We start from the raw sequence: 16,299 nt of genomic DNA, 5'->3' as shown, positions 1-16,299 counted from the left end.
CAGTTGCAAAAAATACGTACATTATTAAGTGTACGCTTTAACGCGGGTCGCTATTGATGTTAATATTGCTTGTGTATGCAAAAAGGCAACTGAGCACTATTTTTTACTCTTATCGAGACGCCATCAGCCTCTATCGGCCTTCACAGCTACAGACAGCTGGTCGAGTACTTAAGACTTAAATCGTATCTAGAATATGAACCGCTTCTAAAGGCTTTTTTGCAGTTTCGTGCACGTCACACTATTTTTTATAATTATATCACCATCATCTTGGTTTTATTTACGTGTCTACTTGGCTGTTAGTGCTAAGGTTATTTTTAGTTTGGCATCTCGACTACCATCATGCTTCTAGAGGGCAGCATTATGTGCCCTTGTAAGCGTACAATGGGAAACAGCTTCCCACCCATTGCTTTCAATAGAAAGTCGCCGCCCACTTTGCAACATTGTCCCTTCGACGATTTTACGATAACCATATGAAAATATGAAGCTTATTTTATGTCAGGCTAGCATGATTTTGAGTAACATTTTCTTCATTATTTAGTTATACTTTATCCTTTTTCATTAAATTAAAATGATAGTTTATTTGAATTTGTAAAATATTAAACATTATTTAGATTTTGTAATACTTTTATTCTACCACCAGTTTCGAAAGTAGTAAGTACCAAAGATGAACGGGCAAAAAACTTTAGTGTTCCTCTTTTCAAAATCAGTTCAAAGATAAAGTAGATATAGTATATCATACAAAAAGTGTACATTTAGTTTTCTTTTTAGTTTAGATCGATTCATTTATTTACTTTGAACATAATAAGTTTTTAATTCCCCTACAATTGCCCAACCCTCCCAGGAATTATAAAATAAATCGATAATATATTTTTTTATTTTGAAAAGTCTTATGTTGCAAAATCCTTTTTTCTTTGTCAAAATGGATCTAAAAGTAATTTTCTACCCTGTCTCCGGATACTCCAAAGCTACATTAGAATAAATTTTGATTGCACTCTCCTTTGAACAATAAATAGTGGCGATAGCCTAGTTCGGAGTGGAACGGACTCCCAAGCTAACTTTCCACAGGTTCAAAACTGAAGGGCACGCATCTCCAACTTTTACAATGTTATAAATCTTTGTGAATTATCGCTTGTTATAACGGTGAAGGAAAACATCGTGAGGAAATCTGCAGACCTTAGCAATTCTTTATCAGAATTTTGAGGGTTCGTGAAATCTACCAATCCGCATTAGCCACTACAAGCCAGCGTGTTGAACAAAGGCCTAATCCCTCTCAGTAGCACAGGAGGCCCATGCCTAACAGTGGAAGAGAATATAATACAGGACTGATATTAATATATCAAATACACCTTCTAAGTTATCCTAAAACTTATAATACTTCAGATACATACACACTTAGAATTCAAAGTCAAGCATCGATTTCGTTATTTAAACCACTATGTATTAAATATAAAAATTACCCAGTACTGTTTCATAGACGTGAAAGGCCTTGGTTAGTCACGAACGAATTTCTCAAATTGCATTCGAAGTGCGATCTGAATTATTAAAAAAGCATTGTAATTGATTGCCATCGCATTTGGCTTTCACCAGCGCGGATTTAAATATCGAAGATACGACATTCGCTCGTAAAAATATTTTTGTTATTTTTACCTTTATTTCGTCGGCGTGCGATTTGCATAAACTCCCAAGTAGCTGTCGGTATGTATTTGAGGTCCGCGCTGCGTCGTAAATGCCGCTCGTAAAAGAAACACCTTTTTGCTTATAAACTCTTGTTGTTTTGGTTAGTTGAGACAAAAAAAAAATGTGATTGGAAATACGTGTCGCGCTGTCGACTTGAATTAAATGAGCGTGCGGTTTTTGTTTTGTTTTAATTTGGTATGTACTACTGTTGACTCCCTCGTTTATCTTCTCTGATAAAGGTGAAGAGAGTGTAGCGACCCTAGACCAATCAATGGAATGTAAATGAGTTTTTCTAGTATAACATTTTTTTTTGCGCTTAGAATTAGATTAGTGTATGTATATAATTATTCCTTTTATCTAGGATGCAAATATCGTATTTTTGATTTTCTAAAATTTTTGTTTTTTCTTAAAGGCTTAGTGTTCACATCGACACATCAAGGAGCAGATAATATGTTTTACTAAAAGTGTATTTAGTGTGCACAAGTTGCACTCTACCTACCCTTTCGTGGATGAAATCGCAAGGATGTGTATCACTTGTGGAAAATATAAAACTTTGATAAAGTATCAAAAAACAAATTTAAATGAATATAGATACAGTTAAAAACTAGAAAACAAGACCGTAAAGAACAAATCGAACATAAAGGCATAACGACACATAAACTATTCCAGTACAAGTATATATTCAATTTTATAATAAAACCGACAATAACGTTAAAGTTTACAAATATAAAATATCAATATTAGCATTATTCGACAGTGATGTATACAAAATGCCTAATTAACTTCATTATTGGACCTCCTATTGTTTTATAGAATGTTTACTCAATTTTGTAGATATAAAACGACTATAATAGTTGTATCTTCGCACGAATTTTGATTTTATTGATGAATCAGGATTTGAATATATTTTATTTGCTATTTTATTGTACTTAAATATTTGACAAATGTCAAACGTTGAATGTTGTTATGTCTATTAAAGATTATTGAGAATCTATATATATCAAAATGAATCCTTATTTCCTTGGTCACGCCATCACGCGTGAACGACTGGACCGATTTCACTATTTTTTATTTTGTTGTGTTTGTTATTGTCGGGAGAAGGTTCTTATGAAAGAAAAAAAACAAAAAATTGCGCGGAAAATTAGAAAACTTAACGACAATATTAATTTTACATAACTGTCAGTGGTTTGAAATAACTGTCAGCGATTGACAGGATGCGCGCGTGCATACATAGTTAAGACAGGACAACGTCTGTCGGGTCAGCTAGTTTTTCTATATTATTTTCGCGTCTCACTTATTACCTTTTAATAGTAATAATTACATTTTACGGTAAAAATAATGGAAATTTATGTCGATAAAATGCTTTGTCTTAAATCTTTTTACAGTATAACTAGCTATTGCACAAGGCTTTATCAGAGTATGTTTATTCGGAATAAGTCCCGCTATATATTTTCCCGGGATAAAAGTAACCTATGTTCGTCCCAAGGTCTCAAACTATCAAACATCTACTATCTATCATAAACTATCCAACTCATCAAACTGTCGTTTAAACAGACAGACGCGGCGGGGGACTTTGCTTTATATGTAAAGATCCCAAGTTTATAGTAAAATGCTAAGTGATGTTCCTGTATGTAATACATGTAATTAATATTTGTGACGTAGCGAATTCGACTGTAAATCAAAAGGCAGTGGATTCAATCTCCACATAGGGATAAATGCTTGTCTGCAAGCATTTGTTTTGAGTGAAGTTTGTAGACTCGAGAATCCTGCACTTGATAATATTAAAGATGGTTCTAGAAGCATGGAATTTTGCACAAGTGTTTTTGTATAAGTGAGTTTTTTCATATAATTAGGGAGGTAAAAAAGGAATAGGTATTGAAAATTTAATCTTGAAAAGGCAAGTGATGAATTGAAAAATAAAAATCTTATTAAGTGACATCATAATTTATTAAGATAAAAAAATACGAATGTATATTACGTAATAATTAATTAAATTATACCTGAGCAAAATATTTAAACTAAACGATTCCATTTTTTGCTCAATTTAATTCCGTTAATGAACAATTCTTAAAATACATTCAACATATTTTAATTCCAACATATTCCTTATTGCAAAAGAATTAACAATATTAAAATCATAGCTTAACAAATAATAATTATATATACAAATTAGCATTATAATGTAAAATACGATTAACGTAAAACATTTAATGTATTGCCTAATTAAAACTACCTTACAATAAACAACTGTAATAAAACCTAAATAATAAATAACAGTTGAATTATTAAAAACCAGTCGATTCTTAATTTTTATTTTAAAATTTAAATGTATTTTATATTCTACACTTAATAGAATCGTGATGTAGGCAAATATAATGATGGGTCAATTGGTTAGGCAACATACAAATTGCGCATCATAATAATTAACTGACAACATAATAAAATAGACCCATTTAGCTAGGATAGTGTTTATTTAAAGGGTTATTGTTAATTTAGTTGGATTATACCACAATGCAGTCGATAAAATATAGCCCAAACAATTAAATATACTTATATTGTAGAATTTGCCTACAACACGCACGTACCTCACGCATAAGTTTTGTTTAAAACATTCGTTAAAAAACAATTGACAGTAAACATAAAGAATATCTTCTAAAATTTTGATATAAAATAATTTTAAAAATTTCCCGTTAAACAAAACACTGCACAAAATTACAGAAACCTTATGAGATCGTTGCGAAAACCAAGCCACGTTGCATACGTACATACCTTACGTCTAGATAAACCGAAACTCGAACTAATAATACTTTTCATAAGTAAAATCTATACAGACACATCACTGATTATGAATAATTGCACAAAAGAAAAATAGATATCCGAAAAAGTTTCTTAACAGAGTACTTGATTATTCTACGAAATAACATCAGTACGCAAATGTGTGTCGTTATCACGTACTCTAAAAGTATTTTTATAGGCATAACAAAAACAGTTTTTGAATTGTACTATTTTTCACAAGAAGCTGCAAAATGTTAAACTAACGTAAAATACTCAATTACAACCTTCAACTTACCAGCTAGAATATATTTAACGTCTCATAATATCTTCTATACTAAAACCCTTCTTGGGTCCGCTAGATTGGCTTGTCCCTGGTTTTGGATTAGCGGGTGGTTGAATACCAACTATATTCTTAATCCCACTAGCTATGAAACTTGAACTTGGTTCTTCCGAGTCTTTTGTATTAGGATTCTCTTTACTGGTCGTAACATTTGTTGTAGTACTTGGTACTGTATCTTTTGGAGGCGCGTGTTTAACTATTAAATCCTGTGCCACCGTTTGCTGTGGTCCCATGACGGGATGTGGTATGGGTCCATAAGCAATCTGTGGATGTGGTGGCGGCATTGGAAGGCCAAATTTATGGTACGCAGGCATTCCTATCATTGTAGGAGGAATGCCAACAACAACGTCTCCATTCCCCATTGGCGGTCGAGGCATTGTCAAATTTGTCGGTTCAGGCGATCGACTTCTGTAAACTGCTGCGCAAGTCCTAACATTCTCACCAATATCTGGCGGATGACTTCTCTTTCTGAACGGACTCATGTACATACCAGAAGGCCCGGGATCAATGGGCGGACTTGTCATTTGACCAATCTTGGAGGGATCCGGTGGTGCAACTTGATGTAAATCTCTTCGAATCTGTAACTGTGGATGTCTTATTTGCTGTTCAGGTAGTTCTGTATAACGCATTTCTTTCTCAATTATTTCATCTGATGTAAATCGTCGTTTCTCATACATGTCTAAAGACTGTACGCGATGTTTTTCAGCATGCTGAGGTCTCATTGTGTATGGACTTGCACGGTCTCTCTGTTCATTGTGATGACAATGTGTACGTTCAACAGGCACCGGAGAATTTCTTCTGGGTCTTTCCTCACTTTGTTCCCTGCCAATGCTTTCAACTGAAGAGGAACGAGCTCTTCTTACTGGAGAATGTTCTGGTGACGATATTTCTGGATCATCATCATCATATCCCGGTTCGATCGGCGATCCTGGTCGTCCAATATCTTCTTCGCCAACATCCAAAACGTCTCCTGGAGGTACATCGCCCACAGCATGTGTTAAAGCGTGTCTTCGTAAGTCGCAGTTCCGTCGAAATACTTTTCCACATGAATTGCATTCGTATGGTTTGTGATCGGTATGAGTCAACAGATGAGTCTTAAGGTTAGAACGTTGGTTGAAGCTTCTACTGCAAACTGGACATTTATGTGGCGACTCTTCCATATGAAGTATTTTGTGGACAGCCAAGGTCCGCGACTGACAGAATCCTTTCCCGCATTCTGTACATTTGAACGGCTTCTCCTTGGAATGAATGTACCTGTAACAAGAGAAAGTGAAATTAAATTCCTGTTTGTTCCCAAGGGTCAGAGGACCTGTTGTGTAATTATGGCTGACTAAAACTTTTAATTATTATTTCCATAAAATACCACGGTTTAATTAAAAGTCAGAGGGGCGGAGTAGACTCGGATACACGTTCTGCAGATCTTTTATATGAACGTGATTTATTTATGAACCTCGATTACAAAGATGTAGGTATCGGTAAACAGGTTTAGTTGGTATTAAAAGTTCATTCATTGATATCGATTCCCTCGTTTATATTCCTATATAAAAAAATATTAATGACTTTAGCCGCGGTGCCATCTTAACGTACTCAATACGCGATGTAACTGTAAAAAACATCCAGTTTGGTTTTACAAAGTGTAATATAACTTAAAATTTAATGTCTGCGACCACTACACGGCTCTGGCACACCTTGAACGTGATCCGAGTAACATGAGCCTTTATTCTCAAGGCGAGATCGACGACGTCGCATGCGCAAGAGTACGTAACCTCACCATTTTTCTGAGACCCCTGGCAATTCTTTTCACTTCCCCCTTTTATAAATGAACGACCAATAACGAGGTGAGGCTGGAAGGTCAAGCAACGCTGGTTCCGTTCCACAAGAGTTCCAGTTGAGCCGAATCGAATTACTTTAAAAGCATTTTGTGGCCAATCGTTGCGATTAATATTATTAACAGCGGCCGTTTAGAGTTACTATTAGCCATTTGCTTTTAGATGGGCAACGTAATGAACGAAAACCTTGTCTTAAGACTAATAATTATCTTGAAACCTATTTCTAAATAGTTAATTTAAAGCTTGATTATTTTGGAACTATGTATTAAATATAATTGAAAGTAGGTAGATACATTTTTAAAATATCACAAGTATGAAATATACTAGTCATGAACTAACAAAGGAATATTTTTGTTAAAAATGTTTAAAATCTTTTCTGACTATTTTAGTAAAAGCTTCATTAAGATAAAGCATATAAGTAGTCAAAGTAATATAAATGTCGGTTTTTAATAATCACCAATAGAAAATACAACAATGATGACTGAAGTGGTCAATGTAGTTATTAAAGTTTTGAATACTGAATAATTACATGACGGAACTATAGATGATATTTTCATTCAAGGAAGCGAGCCAAGGTATTTGCAAATTAACAAAGGAAGTGTATGGAACGTTAATCGACGCGCACATCAAATTAATAACCTGTTTGTTGCTAAATGATTTTATGAGGTTAACAACAGTCGTAAAGTCGATGGCAACGAAAAATACAATTTACAAAAACAGTGTCGTGACGCATTTATTTCATCAGTAGCCGAAGGATAACTGCTATAATGTGATTGCAATGATTAACCTGGTTGTAAGTAGTAAATACGTATTATCCATCATTTATATAATATTGAAACCAATTTAGCAATCATGGTAGATAATTCGATAATTGAATACAATGAAAAACTTATTTATCATTTTACTCACATAACTGAGAAATATTGCAAATAACGTACCTCATATCTAAAAAATATAATTGTATGAAACAGTTCCATTTTCAAAACATACAAAAAAAAATATTCCATATTCGAATTACATCATTATATCAACGGCGCATCTCTTCTATAAATACAATCAAGAACTCTAATACCTAATCATGGGAACTAATTTAACCACACAAAAATCCTAATGAGTAACCGCCCAGAATCCAACGTCGGTTCATTTAATGATGATGACTCCAGAGATTCCATAGGTTGTCACGCGAAGAATGCGTCAAGTAAATAATATATCATTACTGGTATGGAAAAAACTGGTCAAGAAGTATTGGCTGGAGACTCTTGGAGTTATGTGTTATTGTGTAGGAAGGTGAGGAAGGCAATTTTTATGTTGATAGTTTAGGTTCAAAGACTGTAAGTTAAAATAGGCATCATGATTTTTGTTACAGAATATAATATTCGATCTGTTGAAGGGATAGTAAATATTTATGCAAGCTGGAATTATGGTGTGGTGGTTAAATATAATGTGGTCTGGTCTTTGGTTTTTGATTGCCTTTATATTAACGTATTTCTTCATTTTATTAGCATGCCTCAAAACTGTATATAACTGACGCTTTAATTTATAAACTAGCTTTTACTCGCGGATTCGCTCGTATGAAGGAGTTTTTTGAGATGAAAATCCTGCTGTGTATTTTCCGGGGGTAGAAAGTAGCCTATAACATTCCTAGGGTCTTAAAATATAAGTACCAAATTTCATAAAAATCCGTAGAGTAGTAGATTTTGAGAAAATAGATAATATACAGACAGAAAGGGGATTTTGTTTCATTATATGTATAGATATAATGCTAGAGAGCTGATCTTTAATAACTAAATACGATCAGATTTGTTAGATAATTAGACAAAATTTGCAAACCTACTAGATATTTTAAAACACGAACACCTCCGCGCTTAATATTTCCGCAAAAAAAACTAGCATTGACCTTATGTGTTAATTTCACGGATGGCTTACGCATAATCGATTATCGGAAAATTATGAGAGTTAACCAAAAACTTGGGTGGGCCTAGACGAATATTTATTGAAGTTAGATTTCTATTTATTTTACACTAGCTTTTGCTCGCGGCTCCGCCCGCGTTATAAAGTTTTTCAGGCTAAAGTTTTCCGTTATAAAAGTAGTAGTTTCCCGGGAGCCTATGTTCTTCCCAGGGTCTCAAACTGTCTCCATACCAAATTTCATCTTAATACTTTGGGTAGTTTTTGAGTTTAACACGTTCAGGCAGACAGATGCAGTGGAGGACTTTGTTTTATAATATATTTTTTAGAACTTTTTAAGAGGAAAAATCCCGTCATACATCATTGTTGCATAACTTTAACCGTTTACGCAGCGCACGCAACGGAAGCTCTCAAAACTAATAAATTGATCCCGTTTTGCAACATGTTTCATTACTGCTCCGTTCCTATTGATCATAGCGTGATGATATATAACTTAGAGCACTCCACAAACAAAGGGCTATCCAACGCAAAAAGAATTTTTCAGTTTGGACCGGTAGTTCCTGAGATTAGCCATTACTGCTCCGCTCCTATTGGGTATAGCGTGATGATATATAGCCTATAGCACTCCACGAACAAAGGGCTATCCAACGCAAAAAGAATTTTTCAGTTTGGACCGGTAGTGCCTGAGATTAGCCATTACTGCTCCGCTCCTATTGGGTATAGCGTGATGATATATAGCCTATAGCACTCCACGAACAAAGGGCTATCCAACGCAAAAAGAATTTTTCAGTTTGGACCGGTAGTTCCTGAGATTAGCGCGTTCAAACAAACAAACAAACAAACTCTTCAGCTTTATATAATAGTATAGATTGATTTCATATATATTGTAAAATGATTGTTGCTGCAAATTCCAAAATCTTTTTATCGGCATGTAATATTTCTTTTACATTGTGGGTGAGTGTGAGTGAAAGAGTGAATGAGTGTGATTTTAGGGATATTATACTCTTTACCGATCAAATCTTTTAGCTTAGAAACTTAGGAAGGAAACGCATAAATCCATGTTTTCGATAAAATGACTTAAAGACAAAGATCAGAAACACCCATGAATGGAACCCAGTGGAAGGGCGCGAGCGTTACATCGACATCACGCAAATATTGTGTTATGACTGACGGCATAACCGGTTTCTGTGTACACACCACCTCCGCCGACCCGCGTCCACGATAAAATACAAGATTTCAACGATAATATTACGTATTTTGGTCAGTCCGAGCTAGACGCAGTAAAACAAGATAATGATCAAAACTTTATACACCCCAACACCGTTTTTGATGAATAAAAAAAGAATACCAATTATAAAACAAGATATAACGTAATAACTCCCAATAAATTTGAAATATCTAATGAAGTCCATAGTCAAATGAATTGAGAAATTTTATCGTGCGGTCCCGATGACGGATTCGGAAACACCAGTCTAACAACTTCACTAACATCAAAGAAACCGCCAATAGATTCAAATTAACAAGGCAATTACCGAGTTACTACGAAAACGTTCAAACTGGCTCGAGCTATAAAACTGGAGATTAAAGCTTAAAAAACATTTGGTGCCAGCGGACGCGTGTGACGGTGGGCAGAGTGTATTGTAAAACATTAATTAGAATTAAACGTTGAGGAATATGACAAAAAAAAAAAACAAATTAGTCGTAAATAATGTACATAATTAATGACATAAGCGAATGCTATCCCGAATACGTTATCGAGCAAGTTCGATCTGTTCTGACATTAAATAAAATATAAGTAACGTCTGTCTCTTCGTATTATGCTTTGAGATAAAGATCGAGATGGACAGTCGCTCAGAACACCATCAAGGCGCCGAGATTAAAAAACTGACACACCAAATTACAAAGAGACTGGACTCTGGCGCTAATGGCGGACATTAAAATATTTTTCCATTACCGAAGGCACCATAATGTTACCGGAGCTGACGCATGATCTCGAAAAAGTAATAACTTGAATTGATAATAACTTCAGAGTGGCAATTGAATAAAAGGTGCGTTCACATAAACTAAACAGTTTTTTGATGTACTTTTTTCGAACGTAATTGGTTAAGCTAACAAACCATTTGGCAGAACGTAAACAGGTTTTTTTATAGCGTCCCCGTTTCGATTTACAAAGTGCAATGTACAACGTTGCGACAGCTTGTGAATGCGGGCTAAGTGTGTATTAATGTTACCAAATTTTGTTCTGTAGATATATTTAATTCTTACTGTATTGGTAATGATACTAGATCGTTAGGAATAGCAGAAATATGAAACTAAATGTCTGTTCCGCCTAGTGATCCGGGTCAATATGATATTTTTTCCAATTCGTTTTCGTGCTGAGATTGCCTATCAACGGACAACCAAGAGCTGAGAATGACCGTAGAGTTAAGAAAATAATTATTAAGAGAGAACAATGTGAAGTTTTAGTTTTTGTTTTCTGTCTTTTGTGTCAAACGAATTACAAATAAAATATAATACGCTTACGCCTGTTATGTTTGCCTTTTTTTTTTCTCAAACAGAATTATGAAGAGGCTTTTTTGACGTAATTAATTCATAAATGACATCGAAACAAAAATTTTAATATCCTTGCGAGCCCAACAAAAAAAAATTAATGGCCAGTATTTAAAAAAAATGGCACACGCCGCAATCCGCAAAAAAAATCAATAAAACATTTTTACACGATTAAAAACTTTTATTATTGTACGTGTCTGAACGATTCGTATGTCGCAGCACGTCCAACTACGGATCGAATCAATTTCTCTTAGTTTTTATTCTTACAAAGTCTGAATAGTGGATAGAGTCAGCCAACTGGACGATACCCATAGATAACTTGATTCATGTGTGTAAATTGTGATAAAAAACACAGCTCGGAGGCGCCAACGTCAGTCTAGCCTTGCGTTTTTGAGTAAAATTGTATATTAAATTTAATTGTGGGAACTTTTCCTTCGGTAAATAACCATTTGACTTTCGGTGTCTTGGTTTTAGTTCAGTGACTTTCGCGAGATGGATAAATTCTATTTGTAGTTAGGTAAAATATTTTGGTGGATTTTAAATAATTATAGCTAAGTAATTTATGTATTTAACCCGTCATGACTTGTCAAACAGCTACGCGTGTGACGGAAAAATAACCTTATTATGTAGTATATAAGGTTATAATCCCGTGACACACGCAAATGTCATGTAGCTGTCTTGGCTCGCCGGCGAGCCACGAGAGACCAAGAGTTAATGAGACCATCTGGTACACGAAAAATCGATTCATATTAACTGTGATTTGATTTTTTAATGCGAAAATTAAAATAATTATACTTTACGTTTTATATTTAGGTTATGATTTTTACATTAAAGGTGTAAAAGAACCTTAACTTCGTTTCTCGTTTATGTATGTTTTTGTATACCTACTTTTGTTTGCGTTCTAATTTCAAATTTACTTTTTTAAAATCTTAGTTCAATTTTTTAAAAAAGGAACATCATCGTTTTGTATTTCTTGTCTAAATAGCGTTGCTGAACGATCTTTTTCGCACGTAAAAATATCCGTGCAATTCATAATCTAATTCAGATCGTGTCTAAGACGTGTAAGATTTAAGCCTCTAACTGGCAAGACGTTTTAATTTTTCTATTTAAAAGTAAAGAGATCAGATCCGTCGGTGTGCGTTGGAATGCCGCGGCGTGGGTCACTGGCCGACACCCCCCTGCCGCCGTCCCCCCCTGTGCCCATCTGTAGCATCGCAACATCCTATCGTATAGATTAATCGCACTGAAAGGTTTTGCTCGTTAATTGGACCATTTTTGAGAGCGTTGGCTTCGTTAGAAAGATGTCATAGCATTTTTTTATGAAAAAATAATTTCTACTGTAGACGATTCTCAGAATTATTCCTCTTGGTAAAGTTAAAGCAACTTCTGCAACTTATTTCACATAAATCATTCAGAAATTACATGAGTGACATTTAAGTTTTAAATTTGCATCAGATCAATTTTATGTTATTTCTTTCATACGATGAATTCATTCACACTAAATCGATAACATAAAACACAAATAATAAATGTCAAATGTGAAAAAATAATTAATAATATAAATAATATTCGAATTTCAAAATTGGAAAAATAATAACCGTGTTTTATACGAAATTAAGCCATTTAACACATAAATAAAACTGAGAAGACAATGCCACTGTATTTATGTTAATGAATGAACAGAACTTAATTATGTGGGTGTATTTGCAAAACTCACACTACAGTAGCGTGATATATGGAATAAATTTTATATGTTGCCGACAATATCGGTATGTTAATGCTGACTCTAGATTGTCTAGTTGCTATTACTCTTAGATATTCTATTAGAGATGCCTTTTCAAAATTTCTAGAAACTTCGATGTCCATGCCCCATTTAACACAAGCGTAAAATTCATTGAAAACCTTTTCTTGCATAAATTATATGCGCTAGAAACTACAGTCTTATTACAAACATAGAATCCCAGTTAAAAAAAACATTATAGCAAATTACATGACCACAATCGCAATTAGTGATAAGTTTTATAAGAGAAAATAGTATATTTTATTCACTTATTAGTTGACCGACAGACGTTGTCCCATCTTAACTATGAATTTGCAACGCGCATTCTGTCAACCGCTGACAGTTATTTCAAACAATTGACAGTTATATAAAATTAATATTTTCGTTGAGTTTTCTTAAATTTTCTAATTTTCCGATTTTTTTTTTTATTTTTTTCTTTCATAAGAACCTTCTCCTGACAATAACAAACACAACAAAAAAAATAATGTAATCGGTCCAACCGTTCACGCGTGATGGCGTGACCAAGGGAAATAGGGATTCATTTTTATATATATAGATTATCTGGTCAAGTCCAATTTGACATATCTTTCGAACTTTGCCCGCGACAAACTCAAACCGACACAAGCATATAAGTAAATCAAAACCGATTATAAATATCTCGTATTAACATAATATCGCTATTTGTATAATGAAGTAGCAGAATTTGTTATTTAAAAGCATTTCAGGGAGATGCATATGTATGTAATTTTATCGTTCGTTCACCGTTTGAATGTTTTTACTGAATTAAAGCTTACAGGTTTTGAAATAAGGTTATAATTTAAACACCAATAGTGTATACACAATAGTACAGCGAGATTAATTAAATTGATTTTATATTTAAATAGGTTATAAGATATATAGGTTATAATATCTTTAAGGTTGCAAAACGATTGTAGAACAATTATGTGGTTAAGACATATAATAATTATAGAAAACAATTGTCAATGTTACTCGAGATTTTAAATTCGAATGCAACTAATTTTGATATTTATACTGGTCAAATTATGACTTATTTTAACGTAAACTATAAGCTCTTTCCCTAATAGTAGTCTGGATGACACAGAATTTGAAACGTTTAAGAACTACCTCATAAAGTTTGATAGCATTTGGACTTCAAACATTATAATCACGTACCAAACATCAATTTTATGTGAATAAATCTATAAAATGTTTAAATCGTATTTCGAAGCCGTTATATATTTTTTATATTCTTCATAAATAAACATAAGTACTACAACTTTATTTATGTACGAGTTGATATCAATCGCTGTATCTATAGATTAATTTAAATAATATTCTTAAACGGTTTCTTTTTTGTCATATATTGTATTTGAAATTCGAAATACAATTGTGGAAATGTTTCATATGTGATTTTGAATAAAATATAAATTATTTCGATTAAATTAATGTTTGCAAATTGATCTTGAACTATAACGTACGTTTGACCTTACAGAAATTTCTAAAAAAAATCAGTATCTAAACTATAGAAGCTTACCAAAACATTGTAATAAAACAATTCGTAAAAACAGATTGCTATATAAAAATCAATAGACCGTATTTACTACATAATAAGGGATAGCATCCCGCTGCGTGGACCTCACGAAGCCATCTCGGAAGAAGCGGAGTATTAAGCTACATAAATGCGGTACTTAAGCAACTGTGCTTGCTTGTCGTTGCCCACGCGCTGTTTTATCTCTTTACAACAAGCTGGTTTGCTTTAAGTAAATTTATTGTAATGCTACTAATATCTCAGCATCAGTAGTGACATGTTCGACTTTCGACTAATTAGCATTATAATAACGTTGTTAGGTTTGAAGATAATTTATGCTGGAGAATATATTCATTGACGTTGGCCACATAGTCAAAAATAATGCCGAAAGTTATTGAAAATGATGAAAATAATACGGTTATTTCTATTTAGTGACTACTGGCTTGAGTTGGAATTACGAAAGTCGGAAGCCAGTATCTATGACAGATATGTGTGGTCGCGGTGGTTGATATATCAGGCAATTCTGGCTTGTATCGAGATAAACTAAGTAATAAATATACATCTCGTTTAATGGCAGCATAAGTATAACATCTAACTCCCGGTGATATAAATTTAAAGTCGATTAGATAGCGGCTGAGACCTCTAACTGAATCACAAAATTTACTGCTTCATTACATGAATTTAGGCATGAATCAAACATAAAAACTATCGATATGCAAAATTAAGATCAAAGCAGTAACTCTTGCTATAGACAATCCAATATCGATTGGTCTTAATATTGATCATTCAGATTTCATAGTTTATCGCCAGCCGTATATCATAACTTAATTATATGATTTTAGAAACGTTGTTTGCGAATTATTTGACAGCGTAGAAATGATTTAGTGGGTGTTCGAAGAGGAAATAATAAATGTCGTCGCGACGTGCTTTTGCTCGAAGTATTACACTTTCCCTCGCGTGAGATGAAGCCTACCAAAATCCAAAAACAAGACTGGCAACAAATCATGTATGGAAAAAAGTTTATGACATAATACAAAGAATCAAGTCGCTTCTCACGATCTCATCAATCTTGTGCAAAATCGATTTTGGTTTCCTGATTCATTTCTCCCTCATTTATTACCGCGGCGACTTACATCGTATTAATGCGTATTTTTGATTGGTTGATTTTTATTAATAAAGTGTCAGAAGCACCGAAGCGTAGTATAATAGATAAAACATGAACTTCAGATGGAGATAATTATCATAAAACCTAGTAAGTTGATATTTCAATAAAGCGTCAGTCAGAACCCGTATCAGTAGCAAAACATTTACACGTAGCACACGACATAATGCAAATGAGACGAAGTGAATGTTTTAGCAAGCTTCGACCAAATTAACATTCTCATTACATAGTTTTTGCCGTCTCTCCTAACAAATGGCCAGTCAATAAACTTTGTTTTTTGTGTTATCGGAATGGAAAATGCAAATTTTTAATGATCTTCCGTAACGACTTCTGTTAAAGACCAAAAAACACTTACGTAGATCTAGAAGAGATATTGCTGTGTTCAATTTTCTTTACGACCTTTCGCTGGACGTCTGGGTAAATGAGTTTCTATAAACGTTTAGGTAAACAATGCGCCAGAACATTCAGTTAGACGATACGTTTTGAATTTAATATTTGTTTAAGATAATAGAAGGAAGTTGAACAACTCCCACGACAGTATTTACAACCACCAATAAAACGAAGTAACATCTAATACGTGCGTATATTCCTTCTCCTTCCTAATTGGTTTCTTTTCTATATTTAGTATACAACACATTCCTGATAACTTTAAAACCTCTAGTCAGAATAGTTCAATTACAAACATGGTTAATTCGGTAAACATTTTCAAATGTACAAATATTAAAAAAGCGGGTGGGGCAAGTTCCATAG

General features: G+C 33.7%; 1 protein-coding gene across 1 annotated transcript in view; it reads right to left on the bottom strand.

The window, feature by feature from the left end:
- Positions 1-3,621: 3,621 nt before the first annotated feature.
- Positions 3,622-16,299, bottom strand: part of LOC115442707 (protein bowel) — a 41,460-nt gene continuing 28,782 nt past the window's right edge. The window contains exon 3 of the mRNA XM_030167842.2: positions 3,622-6,046. Coding sequence (XP_030023702.1) covers positions 4,762-6,046 — 1,285 coding nt within the window. The 3' untranslated portion in view covers positions 3,622-4,761. The remainder of the gene's footprint in view (positions 6,047-16,299) is intronic.

Source organism: Manduca sexta, chromosome 10 (genome assembly GCF_014839805.1).
Source record: "Manduca sexta isolate Smith_Timp_Sample1 chromosome 10, JHU_Msex_v1.0, whole genome shotgun sequence".
Classification (NCBI taxonomy): domain Eukaryota; kingdom Metazoa; phylum Arthropoda; class Insecta; order Lepidoptera; family Sphingidae; genus Manduca; species Manduca sexta.
This window is presented reverse-complemented; position numbering and strand designations above follow the sequence as displayed.